The sequence below is a fragment of the Triturus cristatus genome, chromosome 4_1 (genome assembly GCF_964204655.1).
Source record: "Triturus cristatus chromosome 4_1, aTriCri1.1, whole genome shotgun sequence".
NCBI lineage: Eukaryota > Metazoa > Chordata > Amphibia > Caudata > Salamandridae > Triturus > Triturus cristatus.
The window spans coordinates 1,093,650,610-1,093,665,771 of record NC_140585.1 but is presented as its reverse complement, the minus strand read 5'-3'; the positions used below and the strand labels follow the sequence as shown (position 1 = coordinate 1,093,665,771).

At 51.1% G+C, this 15,162-nt stretch overlaps 1 protein-coding gene across 1 annotated transcript in view; it reads left to right on the top strand.

Moving 5' to 3' along the window:
* Nucleotides 1-15,162, top strand: part of GTSE1 (G2 and S-phase expressed 1) — a 289,654-nt gene that overhangs the window by 36,696 nt on the left and 237,796 nt on the right. The window contains exon 2 of the mRNA XM_085654085.1: nt 13,277-13,335. Coding sequence (XP_085510211.1) covers nt 13,308-13,335 — 28 coding nt within the window. The 5' untranslated portion in view covers nt 13,277-13,307. The remainder of the gene's footprint in view (nt 1-13,276; nt 13,336-15,162) is intronic.

Sequence of the window (15,162 nt, the reverse complement as noted above, 5' to 3'; positions counted from 1 at the left end):
GTGCTGTTGCTGAGTGCCTGGGAGTTTTAAACATGGCCTGTAGAAGCTGCCCCAGAAACCCCGACATCACGACAGAGGTCTATTTCAGTGCACTTTTCTCGGGTACAGCTGTAGGCTTGCCCTGCTGAATGATTTTGAGATCCTTAAAAACGACTACGTAAAAAGGTATGATCTTTGACCTGGGCAAACCCGCGTGTTGTGCTCCATTGCAGTTTGCCTGAAATTACAGCCTATAACCGGTCTATCACATTCCTAAACTGTAATTGAAGCTTAGTGCTTTTTGGTGATATTTTCTCTTAAAACTTTAAACAGTTCATACCTCTGGTTCCCTCTATTGGATTTTTATTGTCATTTCTTTTATTAACGTTTTATCCAATTTTCTAATTCAGTTTGGGATTGGTCTTTGGTGTTTTTAACTTTATAACGGTATTGCATAAATACTTTGCACATTGTTCTAAGTTAATCCTGTCTGCTCTCTCCCATGGCCACTAGGAGGTTAAGCTAAAGTAAGTTAGTCATTTTAAGGTTCTTCATGACAAGTTAATGCATTATTCCTGAGGTGGGCAACTGGCTACCACAGATAATGAAAATTTCCTAGCTATCGTAACGGAAAGTTTCAATTCTATTAAGGACTCGGAGGCGAGGATTATGCTTAAACTTTCTCTGCTTTAATGACAGCAGCCATTTTAAAGTAACCAAAACAAACAAATATTCCCATAAACCATAGGGAATAATGCAAGAAACCATAGCGTCCCAGGATAGAGCGTCCCTCGTCGCTTGCACCAATCACCAGGCTCCGAGGCAATGATAGTCCTTCAACAGTGTCCAAACTCCCTCTTTCGTCGCTGAAGGTCAGCCAGCTCCAAGGGTTCACGAATCTTGTTTACCCGACTCGCCTAGAACACAAAACATAACATAAGGGAACGCTATGGCTAAGGTTTAGCCTGCAAGGAGAAACCATAGAATACACAGCACAGTCAATATTACATGACGTCTGAACAAGTAAAATATGCTACTTACCGCAGTACGAGGGTGGGAGAAAACAAAGAGGCTTTGTACCCTGGGTGGGATAATCCTCGCCTCCGAGTCCTTAATAGAATTGAAACTTTCCGTTACGATAGCTAGGACATTTTTCATTCTAGGTCAGGACCAGAGGCGAGGATTATGCTCGTTCAAAGCTTGCTCACCACCAAATGAGCCATGTCAATCGGCTTAAAGTAGAACCGTTTAAAAGTAGAATCGGAAGACCAATCTGCCGCATTCAGAATGTCTTCCAGACGAGCTCCTAGGGTAAAAGCTTTAGAGGCCATATCTCCTCTAGCCGAGTAAGGCCCGAAGGTCCATTCCGGCTTCATGCATGACCCATCTTACCCACCGAGCAATGGTGGGGAGGAGACTGCCCTATGAGGCTTCCTAAGTGCAATGAGTAACTGCCGTTCCCCAGGGGGGAGATACTCTTCAGACATGTTCTCATAAGCTTTGAGGCAAGCAACCACACACAACTTCGGAGAATCTGGAAACACCGGATAGGAAATAGACCGTGTCCCGCACTTTGTTCGTCTGCGGACCATAAAAGTGACCCCCTGAGGGGTAAAAAATTCTACTGGAAACATCAAGGGCTCTGACATCCGATACCCTCCTGCACGAGATGAGGCACAGTAGCATTGCCAGTTTTGCTGACAGTTTTTTCTAGATAAATATCTATTCGCCTGCCAGGAGAGAAACAAATTTAAAACCTGGTTAACATCCCAAAGTTGAGAGTAACGAGGCTCCGGCGGAAGCGAAAGACTAATACCCCGAAGGAGACGGCAGACGAAAGGGTGTTCGCCCACTTGGGAGCCGTTCACCATAATGTGGCCCGCCGAGATGGCGGAACGGAAGGTGTTGACAGTCCTGTAAGCCAAGCCCTCCTCCGCTAAAGAGGCCAAAAAATTCAGGATAAAGGTTACCTCCGTTGCCACGGGATTGAGACTCCGTCGCACACACAAACGACACCACCTTCTCCAAGACGAGCGGTAACGCTTGACTGTGCTGTCGGCCCAGGCCTTTGACATAAACCTTTCAGCCGCTCCCGAAAGGCCTGGGACTGCCCAGCGTCCCCTGTAATCCTCCATGCCATGAGGGCAAGAGAGCCCTGTTGTATCAAGGGGTGAGGAACTCCGTCTGGACTGAGGAGAAGTGTCGGAAACGAGGCGAGAGGCAAAGAGATCCACTGAAAAGGGACCCCAGAGAGAATGCAGGTCCGCAAATACTCCCGAATGCAACTTCTAAAGACTGCGGATTTTCACTCCCGCCATTTCCACTACGGCAATCTGATTGTCCTGACCCGGAAGATATTCCGCCGTCATGGACACATGGGGGTCCAGACAATATTTCCCAAAATTCGCCGCCATGTTGAGTGCTTTCGAGCGCGTACCCCCAAGATGGTTGATGTACCTGACAGCCGAAATGTTGTCCATCTTGAGCTGTACACAAGACCGTATGGAGTCTTCCGTCCAAAATTGGATTGCAAATGACCCCGCCAACAGCTCCAGACAGTTGATGTGCCAATCTTGTTCTGACGGAGACCACACACCTCCTGTCGTAAAGTCGCCACATCACGCGCCCCAGCCTGATCTGCTGGCGTCGGACTCTATAACGAGATCTGGTGCGGATCCGAAGATTGCCCGCCCATTCCAGGCCTCCATATTGGCCAGCCACCATTCTACCTCCTCCCTGGACTCTGCCGAGAGGGACACCTTCTGAGAATACGAGAGACCCCTGCGAAGTTGTTGGGCTTTGAGACACTATAAGGCTCTGTAGTGGAGGGGACCCGGAAAAATAGCTTGGATCGACGCCGAGAGGAGCCCCACAATGCGGGCTACCTGTCGGAGAGAGAGCTGGTGCTGGGAGAGAGCCCTCCTGACCTCGTGACGGATCTTCGTCATCTTTCGGGAGGGAAGGCTTAGCGTAGCAGCCACGGAATCTATGGAAAATCCCAGGAAAACTATTGTCTGGGAGGGAACCAGCATGGACTTTGTCGCGTTGATAACGAAGCCCAGGTCCTTGAGCAGATTGACAGCTGTGCGAAGCTGTTGGGATAGCGCATGAGGACACTGAGCCATGAACAAAATGTCGTCCAAATACACTATCAGCTGCATCCCGGACGCACGCAGACGTTCGATCACCGGGCGCAGAACCTTGGTAAAGCACCAAGAAGCGGAAGATAGTCCGAAAGGGAGCATGGTGAACTCGTACACCGCATCGCGCCACAAAAACTGCAGGAACCTTCGGTGGGGAGGATAAATAGGAATGGCCAGGTATGCATCTTTCAGATCGATACGCGCCATCCAGTCGTTTGGTCTGATCAGGTTGCGGAGAAGATGGATGCCTTCCATCTTGAAGTGGCGGTAAACCAGCCACTTGTTGAACTCGCGCAAATTGATGACGGGCCGCTGGCCCCCGTCCGACTTGTCCACCACAAAAAGATTGCTGGTGGAAACTGCGAGCGTGGAGAGTGGTTTGCACCACCACCCCCTTGTGCAAAAGAGATTGAACCTCTTGGTCTACTAAAACGTCGTCCGCTGCCGAGAACACCAGAGGATGCGGCGGACGGGGTTGGATTGGATCCCCGAGAAACTCTATATGAAACCCCCAGATAGTTTGGAGGACCCAAGCGTCGGTCGTGACAGAAGTCCAAGCCCCGAAAAAATGCGCCAGCCGGCCCCCTACTTTTAGATGGAAAGAAGGGAGAACACTCACCGGAAGAGCTGGAGGTGCCGCCGCCTCTGCCACCCCGGTTCCTTCCTCGTCTGCCCCTGGTGGGGTAGAAGTTGCCGAATCTGGCTTGGTCTTGGTAGGACGCCTGGTTGGAGCCTCCTCTCTGCTGATTCGGACGGCAGACGAGCGGCCCCTGCCTCGTCCGGCCCCCCTGAAAACCCGAGGGCGAAAAACCTTGCGGATGGAAGTTTGTGCCCTGTCTAGGGACGTGAAAGTGTTGACAAAACGCCCCAACTCCTTAATAAAGGGCTCACCAAACAGTCCGCCCTGGGCAACAGGCCCTTCCTCGGAGTCCGCCAGGTCGCCAAGCTTTGGGTCAATCTTAATCAGAAGGGATCTCCGGCGTTCAGTTGATATGGCGCAGATGGCATTCCCCAAAAACACTACAACGCGCTGGGCCCAGGAGGAGAGATGCTCCGGAGATATTAGTGCGCCTGACGATTTGGCCTCTTCGGCCATATCAATCTTTGTTATAGGCCCAAGAATGTCGAGGAGCTTATCTTGGCAGGCTCGCCATGACCTGTCAATACCCTTCTTGGGGTCCTTCACAAATTTCTGGAGAAAGTCGCCATACGGGGGTCAATTTCTGGGGTGGCCGCCACTTTTCCGTCTAAGGAGGGGCGAGGGCACTCCGCCCAAAGACAGTTGCGCACGGAGGCCTCTAACGGCCGGCGGATGCGGGTGGCAACGTACTGGGAAACCTTGTCACAGGACGCCCAGTCAGAAGATCTAGGGTGCTAGATGTCATCCAGGTCAAGCATATCCGCGCAGAGATTCTGATCACCTGCGTTAGGCACAGGATCGGCAGGCACAGGCTGCGGCGGACGCCAGGGATGGGACGGGCCAGCGTCATAGTCTCCTTGAGCAGAGTCGTCCAGAGGAGTAGGCGTCGCAGGCAAGGGCTTGGTAGCAAGGAAAGACTGTTTAAGGCACGCAAAAGCATCAGAATCAACCCCCACTTCCTTGGCTCACTTGGTGGGAGGCGGCTGGGGGTCAGCGAGGGGCTCGCTAGGAGTGAGAGAGGCCGGAAGGCCCTGAGCCGCCCTGGCTAATTTTTCACAAGCCAGCTCAATTTTGCGGGAGAGGCGATCTTCTAAAGGGGCCATAGCCTGCTCCACCGCTTTATTTATTGAAGAATCCACTGCGTCATAGAAATCGTCATCCCATTGTAAAGCAGTGAGTGGATCTTCTTCCCACTGGTCATCCAGGTAAGTGTCGTCCTGAAAAGACTCCATGAGTGACACACCACCACCACCAAGGTAAGTGGGACTTAAGGAAGGAGGGGGGGGAACCTCGCAGTAAGGGGGGGGCTGGGTGTCAGCCTACAGATATGGCAAGCAGCGCTTGCGTTTGGGCAGAGCCCTGGGACCCACAGCTCTGATGCTAAAATCAGTGGGCAGCCTGCTGATAACTGGTCCCAGCAGGTCACAGCCTGCAATACCGACTCAAGCAGCGTGTGAAAGGCCTAAAATATACGGACCCCCGAGGCTGAGGAAAGCTGACAGCTTTGCTTGATGCTCACAGCCTCACTTGCTCAAGCAGTGTACAGACCTTTGGAAAAGGCGTTCAGGGGGCGTTCGTGAAAGAAACTGGCAACAGACCGCAAGCGGTGTCTCAGCAGGCGGAGGCTTGCAACTGATGCGTGGTCCGAGATTCAAAACGCGCGGAATCTCCAGAACGCGCGTCAGCGAGGATGCGCTCACGCGCCCTCTAGCGGGTGAAACCGCAAGCCGCACCAGAAATCTGAGCCGCTAGGGAGGAACACTCCTGTGGCCATAAGCGAGGCAGCAGAGTAGCGGCTGACTCGCGCTTCACCAACAAAGAGGAAAATAGTAATTGATGCTGAACAATGACAAAACAACGACGCGCGTCGGTTCAAAGCTGGCGCGCGTCGCATCAGAGCCGCCAAGGCCCCGACAGCTGAGGGGAGAATCTGGTCAGTGAAAATACCCCCTCCAACGCAAGCGCTTATCAAAGCGAGCACACAATGAAGTCAAAATGCATACAAGCACACTGTAAATATCGTACAAGAACCAGTTCATGAGAGAAAAACAGACATTACACAAGAGAAAGTAAAAACAGGACTTATCTGGCTGCAAGCAGCAAAGAAAGAGGGAGTTTGGACACTGTTGAAGGACTATCATTGCCTCGGAGCCTGGTGATTGGTGCTAGCGACAAGGGACGCTCTATCCTGAGACACTCTATGGTTTCTTGCATTATTCCCTATGGTTTATGGGAATATTTGTTTTGGTGACTTTAAAATGGCTGCTGTCATTAAAGCAAAGAAAGTTTAACCCCTTGCATGCCCGCCCCTTTCCCCGCCCAGTGCCGCGCCTTCCATTAGCGGGCGGAGTTCATGACGAGCTGGACTCGTCATGGGCACAGCGCCACCGCAGCCCATGACGAGTCCAGCTCGTCTTGGGCACTGAAGGGGTTAAGCATAATCCTCGCCTCCGGTCCTGACATAGAATCTTTCTTGCACTTGCAAAGTTAGCATGATACAAGTGTGAGCCTACACCAGTGAGGGTCCTTTGCAGAGCCGCGGTCTTCAGCCAAGTTCTTGTGTTTTTTTTTTTTTTTTTTCTTCCATCATTGGCACAGTTGGTAATTCCACATCCAGTCTCTAGCTCCACCATCTTGGGTGCTTCTTCCACATTCAGGTGGCAGCTTCTGCCACAGTCTCTAACTATGTCAGGGCTAACAAGCATTTACAATGCAATGGTCTCGGCATTGTTAAAGTTAGAGCTATTGGCATTGCTCATGACATTATTTTTGTTTGTTTTTTAAGCATTTAAAGAAACGGCATTGTTATTTACAATGTCAATAGCTTAATCACTCTCAAATGGGAGACCTATTGCATTTGCACCCACACACAGAGCCACCCACACACACAGCCACCCACAGTCACTCACACAGAGCAACCCACACACAAATAGAACCACCCACAGAGCCACCTACACACATGCGCAAACACAGCCACACACACACAGCCCCACACACACACACACACACACACAGCCCCCCACACACACACAGCCCCCCACACACACACAGCCCCACACACACACAGCCCCACACACACACAGCCCCACACACAGCCCCACGCACAGCCCCACGCACAGCCCCACACACAGCCCCACACACACGCACAGCCCCACACACACGCACAGCCCCACACACACGCACAGCCCCACACACACACAGCCCCACACACACAGCCCCACACACACAGCCCCACACACACAGCCCCACACACACAGCCCCACACACACAGCCCCACACACACAGCCCCACACACACAGCCCCACACACACAGCCCCACACACACAGCCCCACACACACAGCCCCACACACACAGCCCCACACACACAGCCCCACACACACAGCCCCACACACACAGCCCCACACACACAGCCCCACACACACAGCCCCACACACACAGCCCCACACACACAGCCCCACACACACAGCCCCACACACACAGCCCCACACACACAGCCCCACACACACAGCCCCACACACACAGCCCCACACACACAGCCCCACACACACAGCCCCACACACACAGCCCCACACACACAGCCCCACACACACAGCCCCACACACACAGCCCCACACACACAGCCCCACACACACAGCCCCACACACACAGCCCCACACACACAGCCCCACACACACACACAGCCCCACACACACAGCCCCCCACACACACAGCCCCCCACACACACAGCCCCCCACACACACAGCCCCCCACACACACAGCCCCCCACACACACAGCCCCCCACACACACAGCCCCCCACACACACAGCCCCCCACACACACAGCCCCCCACACACACAGCCCCCCACACACACAGCCCCCCACACACACAGCCCCCCACACACACAGCCCCCCACACACACAGCCCCCCACACACACAGCCCCCCACACACACAGCCCCCCACACACACAGCCCCCCACACACACAGCCCCCCACACACACAGCCCCCCACACACACAGCCCCCCACACACACAGCCCCCCACACACACAGCCCCCCACACACACAGCCCCCCACACACACAGCCCCCCACACACACAGCCCCCCACACACACAGCCCCCCACACACACAGCCCCCCACACACACAGCCCCCCACACACACAGCCCCCCACACACACAGCCCCCCACACACACAGCCCCCCACACACACAGCCCCCCACACACACAGCCCCACACACACACACAGCCCCACACACACACACAGCCCCACACACACACACAGCCCCACACACACACACAGCCCCACACACACACACAGCCCCACACACACACACAGCCCCACACACACACAGCCCCACACACACACAGCCCCACACACACACAGCCCCACACACACACAGCCCCACACACACACAGCCCCACACACACACAGCCCCACACACACACAGCCCCACACACACACAGCCCCACACACACACAGCCCCACACACACACAGCCCCACACACACACAGCCCCACACACACACAGCCCCACACACACACAGCCCCACACACACACAGCCCCACACACACACAGCCCCACACACACACAGCCCCACACACACACAGCCCCACACACACACAGCCCCACACACACACAGCCCCACACACACACAGCCCCACACACACACAGCCCCACACACACACAGCCCCACACACACACAGCCCCACACACACACAGCCCCACACACACACAGCCCCACACACACACAGCCCCACACACACACAGCCCCACACACACACAGCCCCACACACACAGCCCCACACACACACAGCCCCACACACACACAGCCCCACACACACACAGCCCCACACACACACAGCCCCACACACACACAGCCCCACACACACACAGCCCCACACACACACAGCCCCACACACACACAGCCCCACACACACACAGCCCCACACACACACAGCCCCACACACACACAGCCCCACACACACACAGCCCCACACACACACAGCCCCACACACACACAGCCCCACACACACACAGCCCCACACACACACAGCCCCACACACACACACACAGCCCCACACACACACACACAGCCCCACACACACACACACAGCCCCACACACACACACACAGCCCCACACACACACACACAGCCCCACACACACACACACACAGCCCCACACACACACACACACAGCCCCACACACACACACACAGCCCCACACACACACACACACAGCCCCACACACACACACAGCCCCACACACACACACAGCCCCACACACACACACAGCCCCACACACACACACAGCCCCACACAGCCCCACACACACCCACAGCCACCTAAAAAGGAGGGGTGACTTCAAGGGCCAAGACAGATGTGAGGAGCGGAGCAAAGTCGGGCTGGAGCGGGCATGTAGGGCCAAAGAATAGGGAAGGGCTGGAAGCCAAGGCGAGAACTTGGGACAAGAGGCGAGAACTTGGGCCAAGAGTAGGGGGCGAAGGACAAAAAGGCAGGGAGATATTAGGGGAAAGGGAGAAGAGCGGAACTCAGCCTATGATTGGCGCATGGCCCAAAGGAAGCAGTCTGGGCTCAAAGAGAGGAAAGCGTGCGGCTGTAATACGAAGAGCAGAGGCGCGGGCGAAAAGGGTAGAGGGCAGCATTGCGTTAATGTTTACCATGGCATTTTAACAACCCCCCACTACAATGGCTACAACCCCATCGCAAAATAAAGTATGTTTTGGCAATTGAGAATGGTTGCTGGAATGATTGCTCTCCCTGTTTGGTAAACTCAATTCACTGTGTTTTGTGTACCTAAGAAGCACATGAAACAGGGGCTCCTGAACCAGCAGAAACCGCCGCCTATGGACGAAAGGCTACACGTGCCCGTCAGAACGATGTTTGTTTTCAGTAAGTCGGGGCAAAGGAGGAGTCAGAGGAAGCAGCTGCTGAGCCGGTGAGAAGCACAGGTGATCTTGCTAGGTCAACTCATACGTATAGTTATATTCAAAGTGAGGATGGATGCGTCTGACAAGGGCAGTCACAGACCTCATCTTCTGCAAGTGCCACTGAAGGAGCGATGATCACTTGAAGTAAACAAAAGACAATAGCAGAAAATACAACAGCACCTGTCGTTCTAGATCCACAAAAGACCTCCCTACAGGACACACCATCTACCCAACAACTGTTCACAAATCTACCAACAAATGGCTAACATTTCCGTCTCAAACGCAACCTGCCACTTGACACCATACCTGCCCTTCTACATACAGCACTTGCCTCTGCCCTTACACCTGCCCGCCGTCAAATGTCAACTGAAAAACCATTCAGATCCATATTTTTTTTTTTTTTAAAAACCTTTATTTTAAATCGGTGACACAGCTATTCAGCCGACAACCCGGAGGTACGGCAGCTTTAGTGACTCAACACATGCTTGTGTCCACATTTTACTGACAGGAGAGTCAAAGGTTCTGTTTTGAATAAACGTAAATCCAACCCTAAACACAAACAAGGCGATAAGTACTGTAAGCACCAAATGAGGTTCCCATCAGGGGGGACGAGCCCCATTCCGTCCAACAGACACAGGTCTATAGTAAGGGAAAGGAGGGAAAGGCAGAGACTCAAGAAAACAACCACATATCAGCAAGAAAGTCAAAGCCGGAAAGAAAGCTAAGGGGAAAGCTGCTCCTCAGGCGGGTCCGGGTCTGGGGGCAGGCATATGTCCCCTCTGTACTGGTTCCATGGCCCCCATACAGAGTGCCATTTCCGAGGGCGCCCTCGAGCACAATACGCTGTCTTCTCCCTAAACATGCTCCAGTCTCAGATCCATATTTAACGGCACAATTAAATACCAACAACAGATAGGACACTGAACTCGTCTTCACCTCCTTTAAACATGGCACTGCTCTTTGGCAGGGAGCAACCCTAAGCCGTCCCTCTGCAATGTCCCTAAAAGTCTACTGGGACGATACAGTCGCCACCACAAGAACCTCTTTACACGACTGCTGATAGTTCAGAGTCTGGGGAGCTGCCACAGCTATGACTTCTGACCTCGGCCTTTGAAGGCCACCAGTAGACATCTCCTAGAGGAAAGATTAGGATAAGCAGCGCACCCCTCACCTGCACTGACGCCATGATGGAATCCCCGCCCCTCCCCCGCACTCTGCGGCAGCCGCTGCTTCCATCACAGGAAACGGCATAGCGACGGCGCATCGATCACGTGGGTAGCATGTACCTGGAGGAGAGTGCGCATGCGCCAACCTTGCAGTTTAACCACGCATTTTCATTAAGTGGGTAGTTCCACAAGTTCAGCTGATTTAGCTCGCTGTTCTTGGCTTCCGGTTATAAGTTTGAAGGAAGGAGCGGTGTGTGAAGAGAACCCACAAACGCTCTGGGCAGTAGTGGTTTGGGGTTCAGTTTGACGCCGACGTTTAAGGGGACCCGCGCTCCTCTCAGAACCAACCATGGTCCTATCTTGTGCGTTAAATACTTCATCGTAAGCATATCATGGACCTGGGCAGCTTTCACATTTGAGATGAGCGTACATAGAGAATGAAAAACTAGTCTTACGTGCTTGAGGGAATCGTCGTTGAGGGAATCGCCCTGAACACCACCGCCTTTCTCTGATGTCGAGCAGACATGCCTCGGAGAAACGCAGCGGCGTTTTCGGATTCAGGGGCGTGTTTTTTCTTGCTCTCCTCTTGCCATTGGCTGGAATGTTTACATTCCAGAGAAGAGAAAGAAAGTAAAAAACACGCCCCCGAATCCGAAAAGGACGGGGCTTGTTTAGAGAGACAAAGCTCTTCTCCAATGGCTGACCAGCATTTAAGAGGCCAGCCAATGGAGAAGAGGGAGAAGAGGGGCGGGTTAAAGCCCCACTTCTCAAGGTCATTAAATCTCGCAAGCGAGACTGCGCAAGCGCAGCCTTCGCTAGCCGAGAGCTAAAAAAACAAATCCGCTCGCTATCTTTAATCAGGACGAGCTATTTTTAGGGCATACTCTCCCTTTCTGGCATTCTGCTTGCTCACATTGTAAATGAGCAATAAAGATGCCTTTAAATCTTGTTGCATTTGCTCTGCTTTCAGAGACGGAGGTCAAAAGTCAGTCTTCCTACATTTACTTTTCTTTCAGTGACTGAAGTTAGAGGATTTTGTTTGACTGCTCAAGGGTACGTGTTCGACTGTACGGAGCGTTTTTCCCGCGAGTAGCGATTGTAAGGATTTCAAGAACCTACACCAGTTCTTTGGGGTCGAAACATCAACACTTTGTATATTGCCAGTATAATCGACAGTAATTGTTTCACTGATTTGTGGTTTTCTGTATACATGGCTACATAATATATGAACTGAATTGTGAAGTTTATGGCAAAATGATGCGCCATTGTTCAATATAAATTGAGACCAGTGATTTGAACAAATATTCTGGCTTCACACACCCCTGTTACCCTCACTCAAATCATCGACTCTTTCCTAATTCCTTCTCCCTATTTTCTCTGGGCACTCTTATTAGTTTTGCTTAAAGTATTTGCAACTATTCTGATGTTCAGTGTGATTAAATAACACTGTTCAACTATACACCGTTCTCCTTAAGTTTACCTTTGCTTTATTTGTATTGTTGAATGTATTCTTACTGGGACCACTTATTATTGTATACGGGTGCGTGTTGTCAAATATACAGTGCTTAGATGATACGACCTGGTTTTGAGATGTGTAGTAAGATGGATACCATACTGAACGTCTACAGGAAATGTATTCTGGCTCCTGATTCCATTATGAGTAGGCATGATTGTACTTTGAAAGGGACGCCGGTGATTAGGAAGAATGTTTGATATTATTGGAGTAGCAGAAATGGGACTTTTTATTTTTCTCAAAAGGTATTTAAAAGTATATCCAATACATAAAGATGAGAAAAAGTTGGTGCAAAGATAAATAAGATTAAGTGTATATATACACAAATTATCAATGGCACGTTTTGCGTTCCCTTTGGCTAACGATCCGTTCGCTGTTAGGTTGGTCATCAAGTTAATGGTGAGTTCTTCTGGCATATACAGTGAGCTGAACTGAGAATTTTTAAATATCCCAAAGTTGTTTTAAATTGGAATAAAGGGTTTTTTGGTTGAAGTAGTAAAATGGTTTGCTGTATGGCAGACATTTGAAGGGCAATTGTGTGGTGGGGCAGGAGGGGAAGAGGAGGATGTGAGAATTCTGTTATGTTCCTTCTTTGGTGTCAGATAGCAAAGATAGATAATTGTATTAGAGTAACAACTAGCCAGTATGAGGTGGTAACATATTAGTTTGGATGCTTAGTTTGTATTCCTGGAGGGGTAATGGCTTTCTTACGACTGACATAATTTGCCTGATTGGAAGTCATCTAATTTTACCCCAGTAGGCAGTGTTTTATGCCATGAAACTGGTCAGATACGGGAACCGTGATTTTCCGTTCTTTGTGTACCTTTAGCAAAGCGATATGCCTACAGTGATTAAACTGCTTTTGTTAAATGTAGTTAATCCCTTTGTGGTTGTATTTTTTTGTAGGTTGTATTGGGCAACAAAGCACCTGCGTCCTATGAAAATGAACTCTGTGGCCAAGTCAGGTAGGTTGTGCACTGTTGTCTTGGTATTTAGAATGTATAAATGGATATACCTTTTCACATGTTGATCTTGGATATTTGTGACGGTGACTTAAATGTAAGTATTGTAATTCTCTAAGGTGTCTCAATGGACTGTTACATTGCTAGTCTTAATGCTCTAAACTTATTTCTGAAGCTAACACTCTTCTGCCTTTTCAGGCCGTTTTCTTTCCTCTTTCTCATTCAGGGTTAGTCATAGAGCCCAAATTCATTATTTCCACAGCTATTTTGGCCTCTCACACACACTCGCACATGTATATCTTTCTGGGCGTTTTCAGTTACAAATTCAACAATGTCTACATGAGCAACCTGGCTCGCCACAGCTCTTCGGACATATTCCGTCCAATATTTGAGCTACACAATGTGTACGTCTACTTCAAACTCACTCCTTTCGAATAGTCAGCAGCAAAGGATTGCCAGTGACTTCGGCTTGTTCGCTGTCTACCTCCAGTGAAGCATATCTTTCTTGTTCTATAGGAATACTAACCCCGAGGAGTCATTGAGGGCTGCAATTTGAGTGCAATATCCATCATGTTATGTAATAATCAAGCCAATGTTACATGAAGAAAGCAAAAAAGAACATAGTAAAGTAATCCAGGGGGGTCTGCATTCAGTATACTTCTCTGGGATCTATGCTGTTTCAGTGAGGGGGGACTGAGGTATCAACTCCTCAACCAACCTGTTTCATCAATCCTGGAGGGGCTTTAGGAGCCCTATAAGCATTAATCGCCACGTAGTGCTTATTCCCGATTGACCGTTATATCCCCCGGGGGGTCTACGCTGCGCAGAGGGCTCCGCCATGCATGCTGCTTATTTTGTGTCACTTGCACTCTCACCCACATTTTCCTTGTTCTCGGCATCCTCCCGCAGCAGTACTCTCCTCTGCCCATGCCCACACCTCTACTCTCGCCCATGTCACTTCAGAAGGGCCCTCATTCGCCATTCACTTTAGTGCTATTTGTTTCTGGGCCATTGTTTTTAAAAAAAAAATAAATAACCCAGAGCGTGTCGCCCCTATACTCCTCTCTCTGGTACACTAATAAATCATCAGAATATAATGACGTGTTCTCTCCCATCCAGGAGGATACCATGTCCCACCCCCTGCCTCCTGAATACTTCTGGCAATGGTTCAATAGCGAGTGCAAACAAGAGAGGCGATAGTAGGCACCCCTGCCTAGTGCCCCGATAAACCTCATAAGAAGTTGAGAGTTCCTCCCGTGCTGTGGGGTGTTTGCCTAGCAGTCTCAACCATCTGATCCACTCTGTGCCCACTCCCATCTTCCCCATAACTGCATATCAAATGTCTCATCTCAGAGTCAAACGCCTTTTTAGGTCTCGGCTCGAAGGCTGCGCTTGCGCAGTCTCGATCCGAGATTTAATGACTTGGAGAAGAGGGGCTTGAACCCGCCCCTCTTCTCCCCTGTTCTCCATTGGCTGGCCTCTTCAATGCTGGCCAGCCATTGGAGAAGAGGTCCCGTCACTCCGATCAGGCCCCGTCTTTTTCGGATCGGGGGCGTGTTTTTTGCAGAAAGTCTAATTATCTCCTCCAGCCAATGGCAAGAGGAGATAACAGCAAAACACGCCCCCGAATCCGAAACCGCCGCTGCCTTTCTCCGAGGCATTTCTGCTTTGCCTCGGAGAAAGGCGGTGGTGTCCCGGCGTCTGACGCATTTTTTAATAATCTTTCTGTACACACGCGCAAACACAGGCACTCTCGTTAGACCAGAGACAGTTAATTCGTTTTCGAAACGCCATTCGGGTAAGTATCGGTACCACTATTGTATTTTCTAC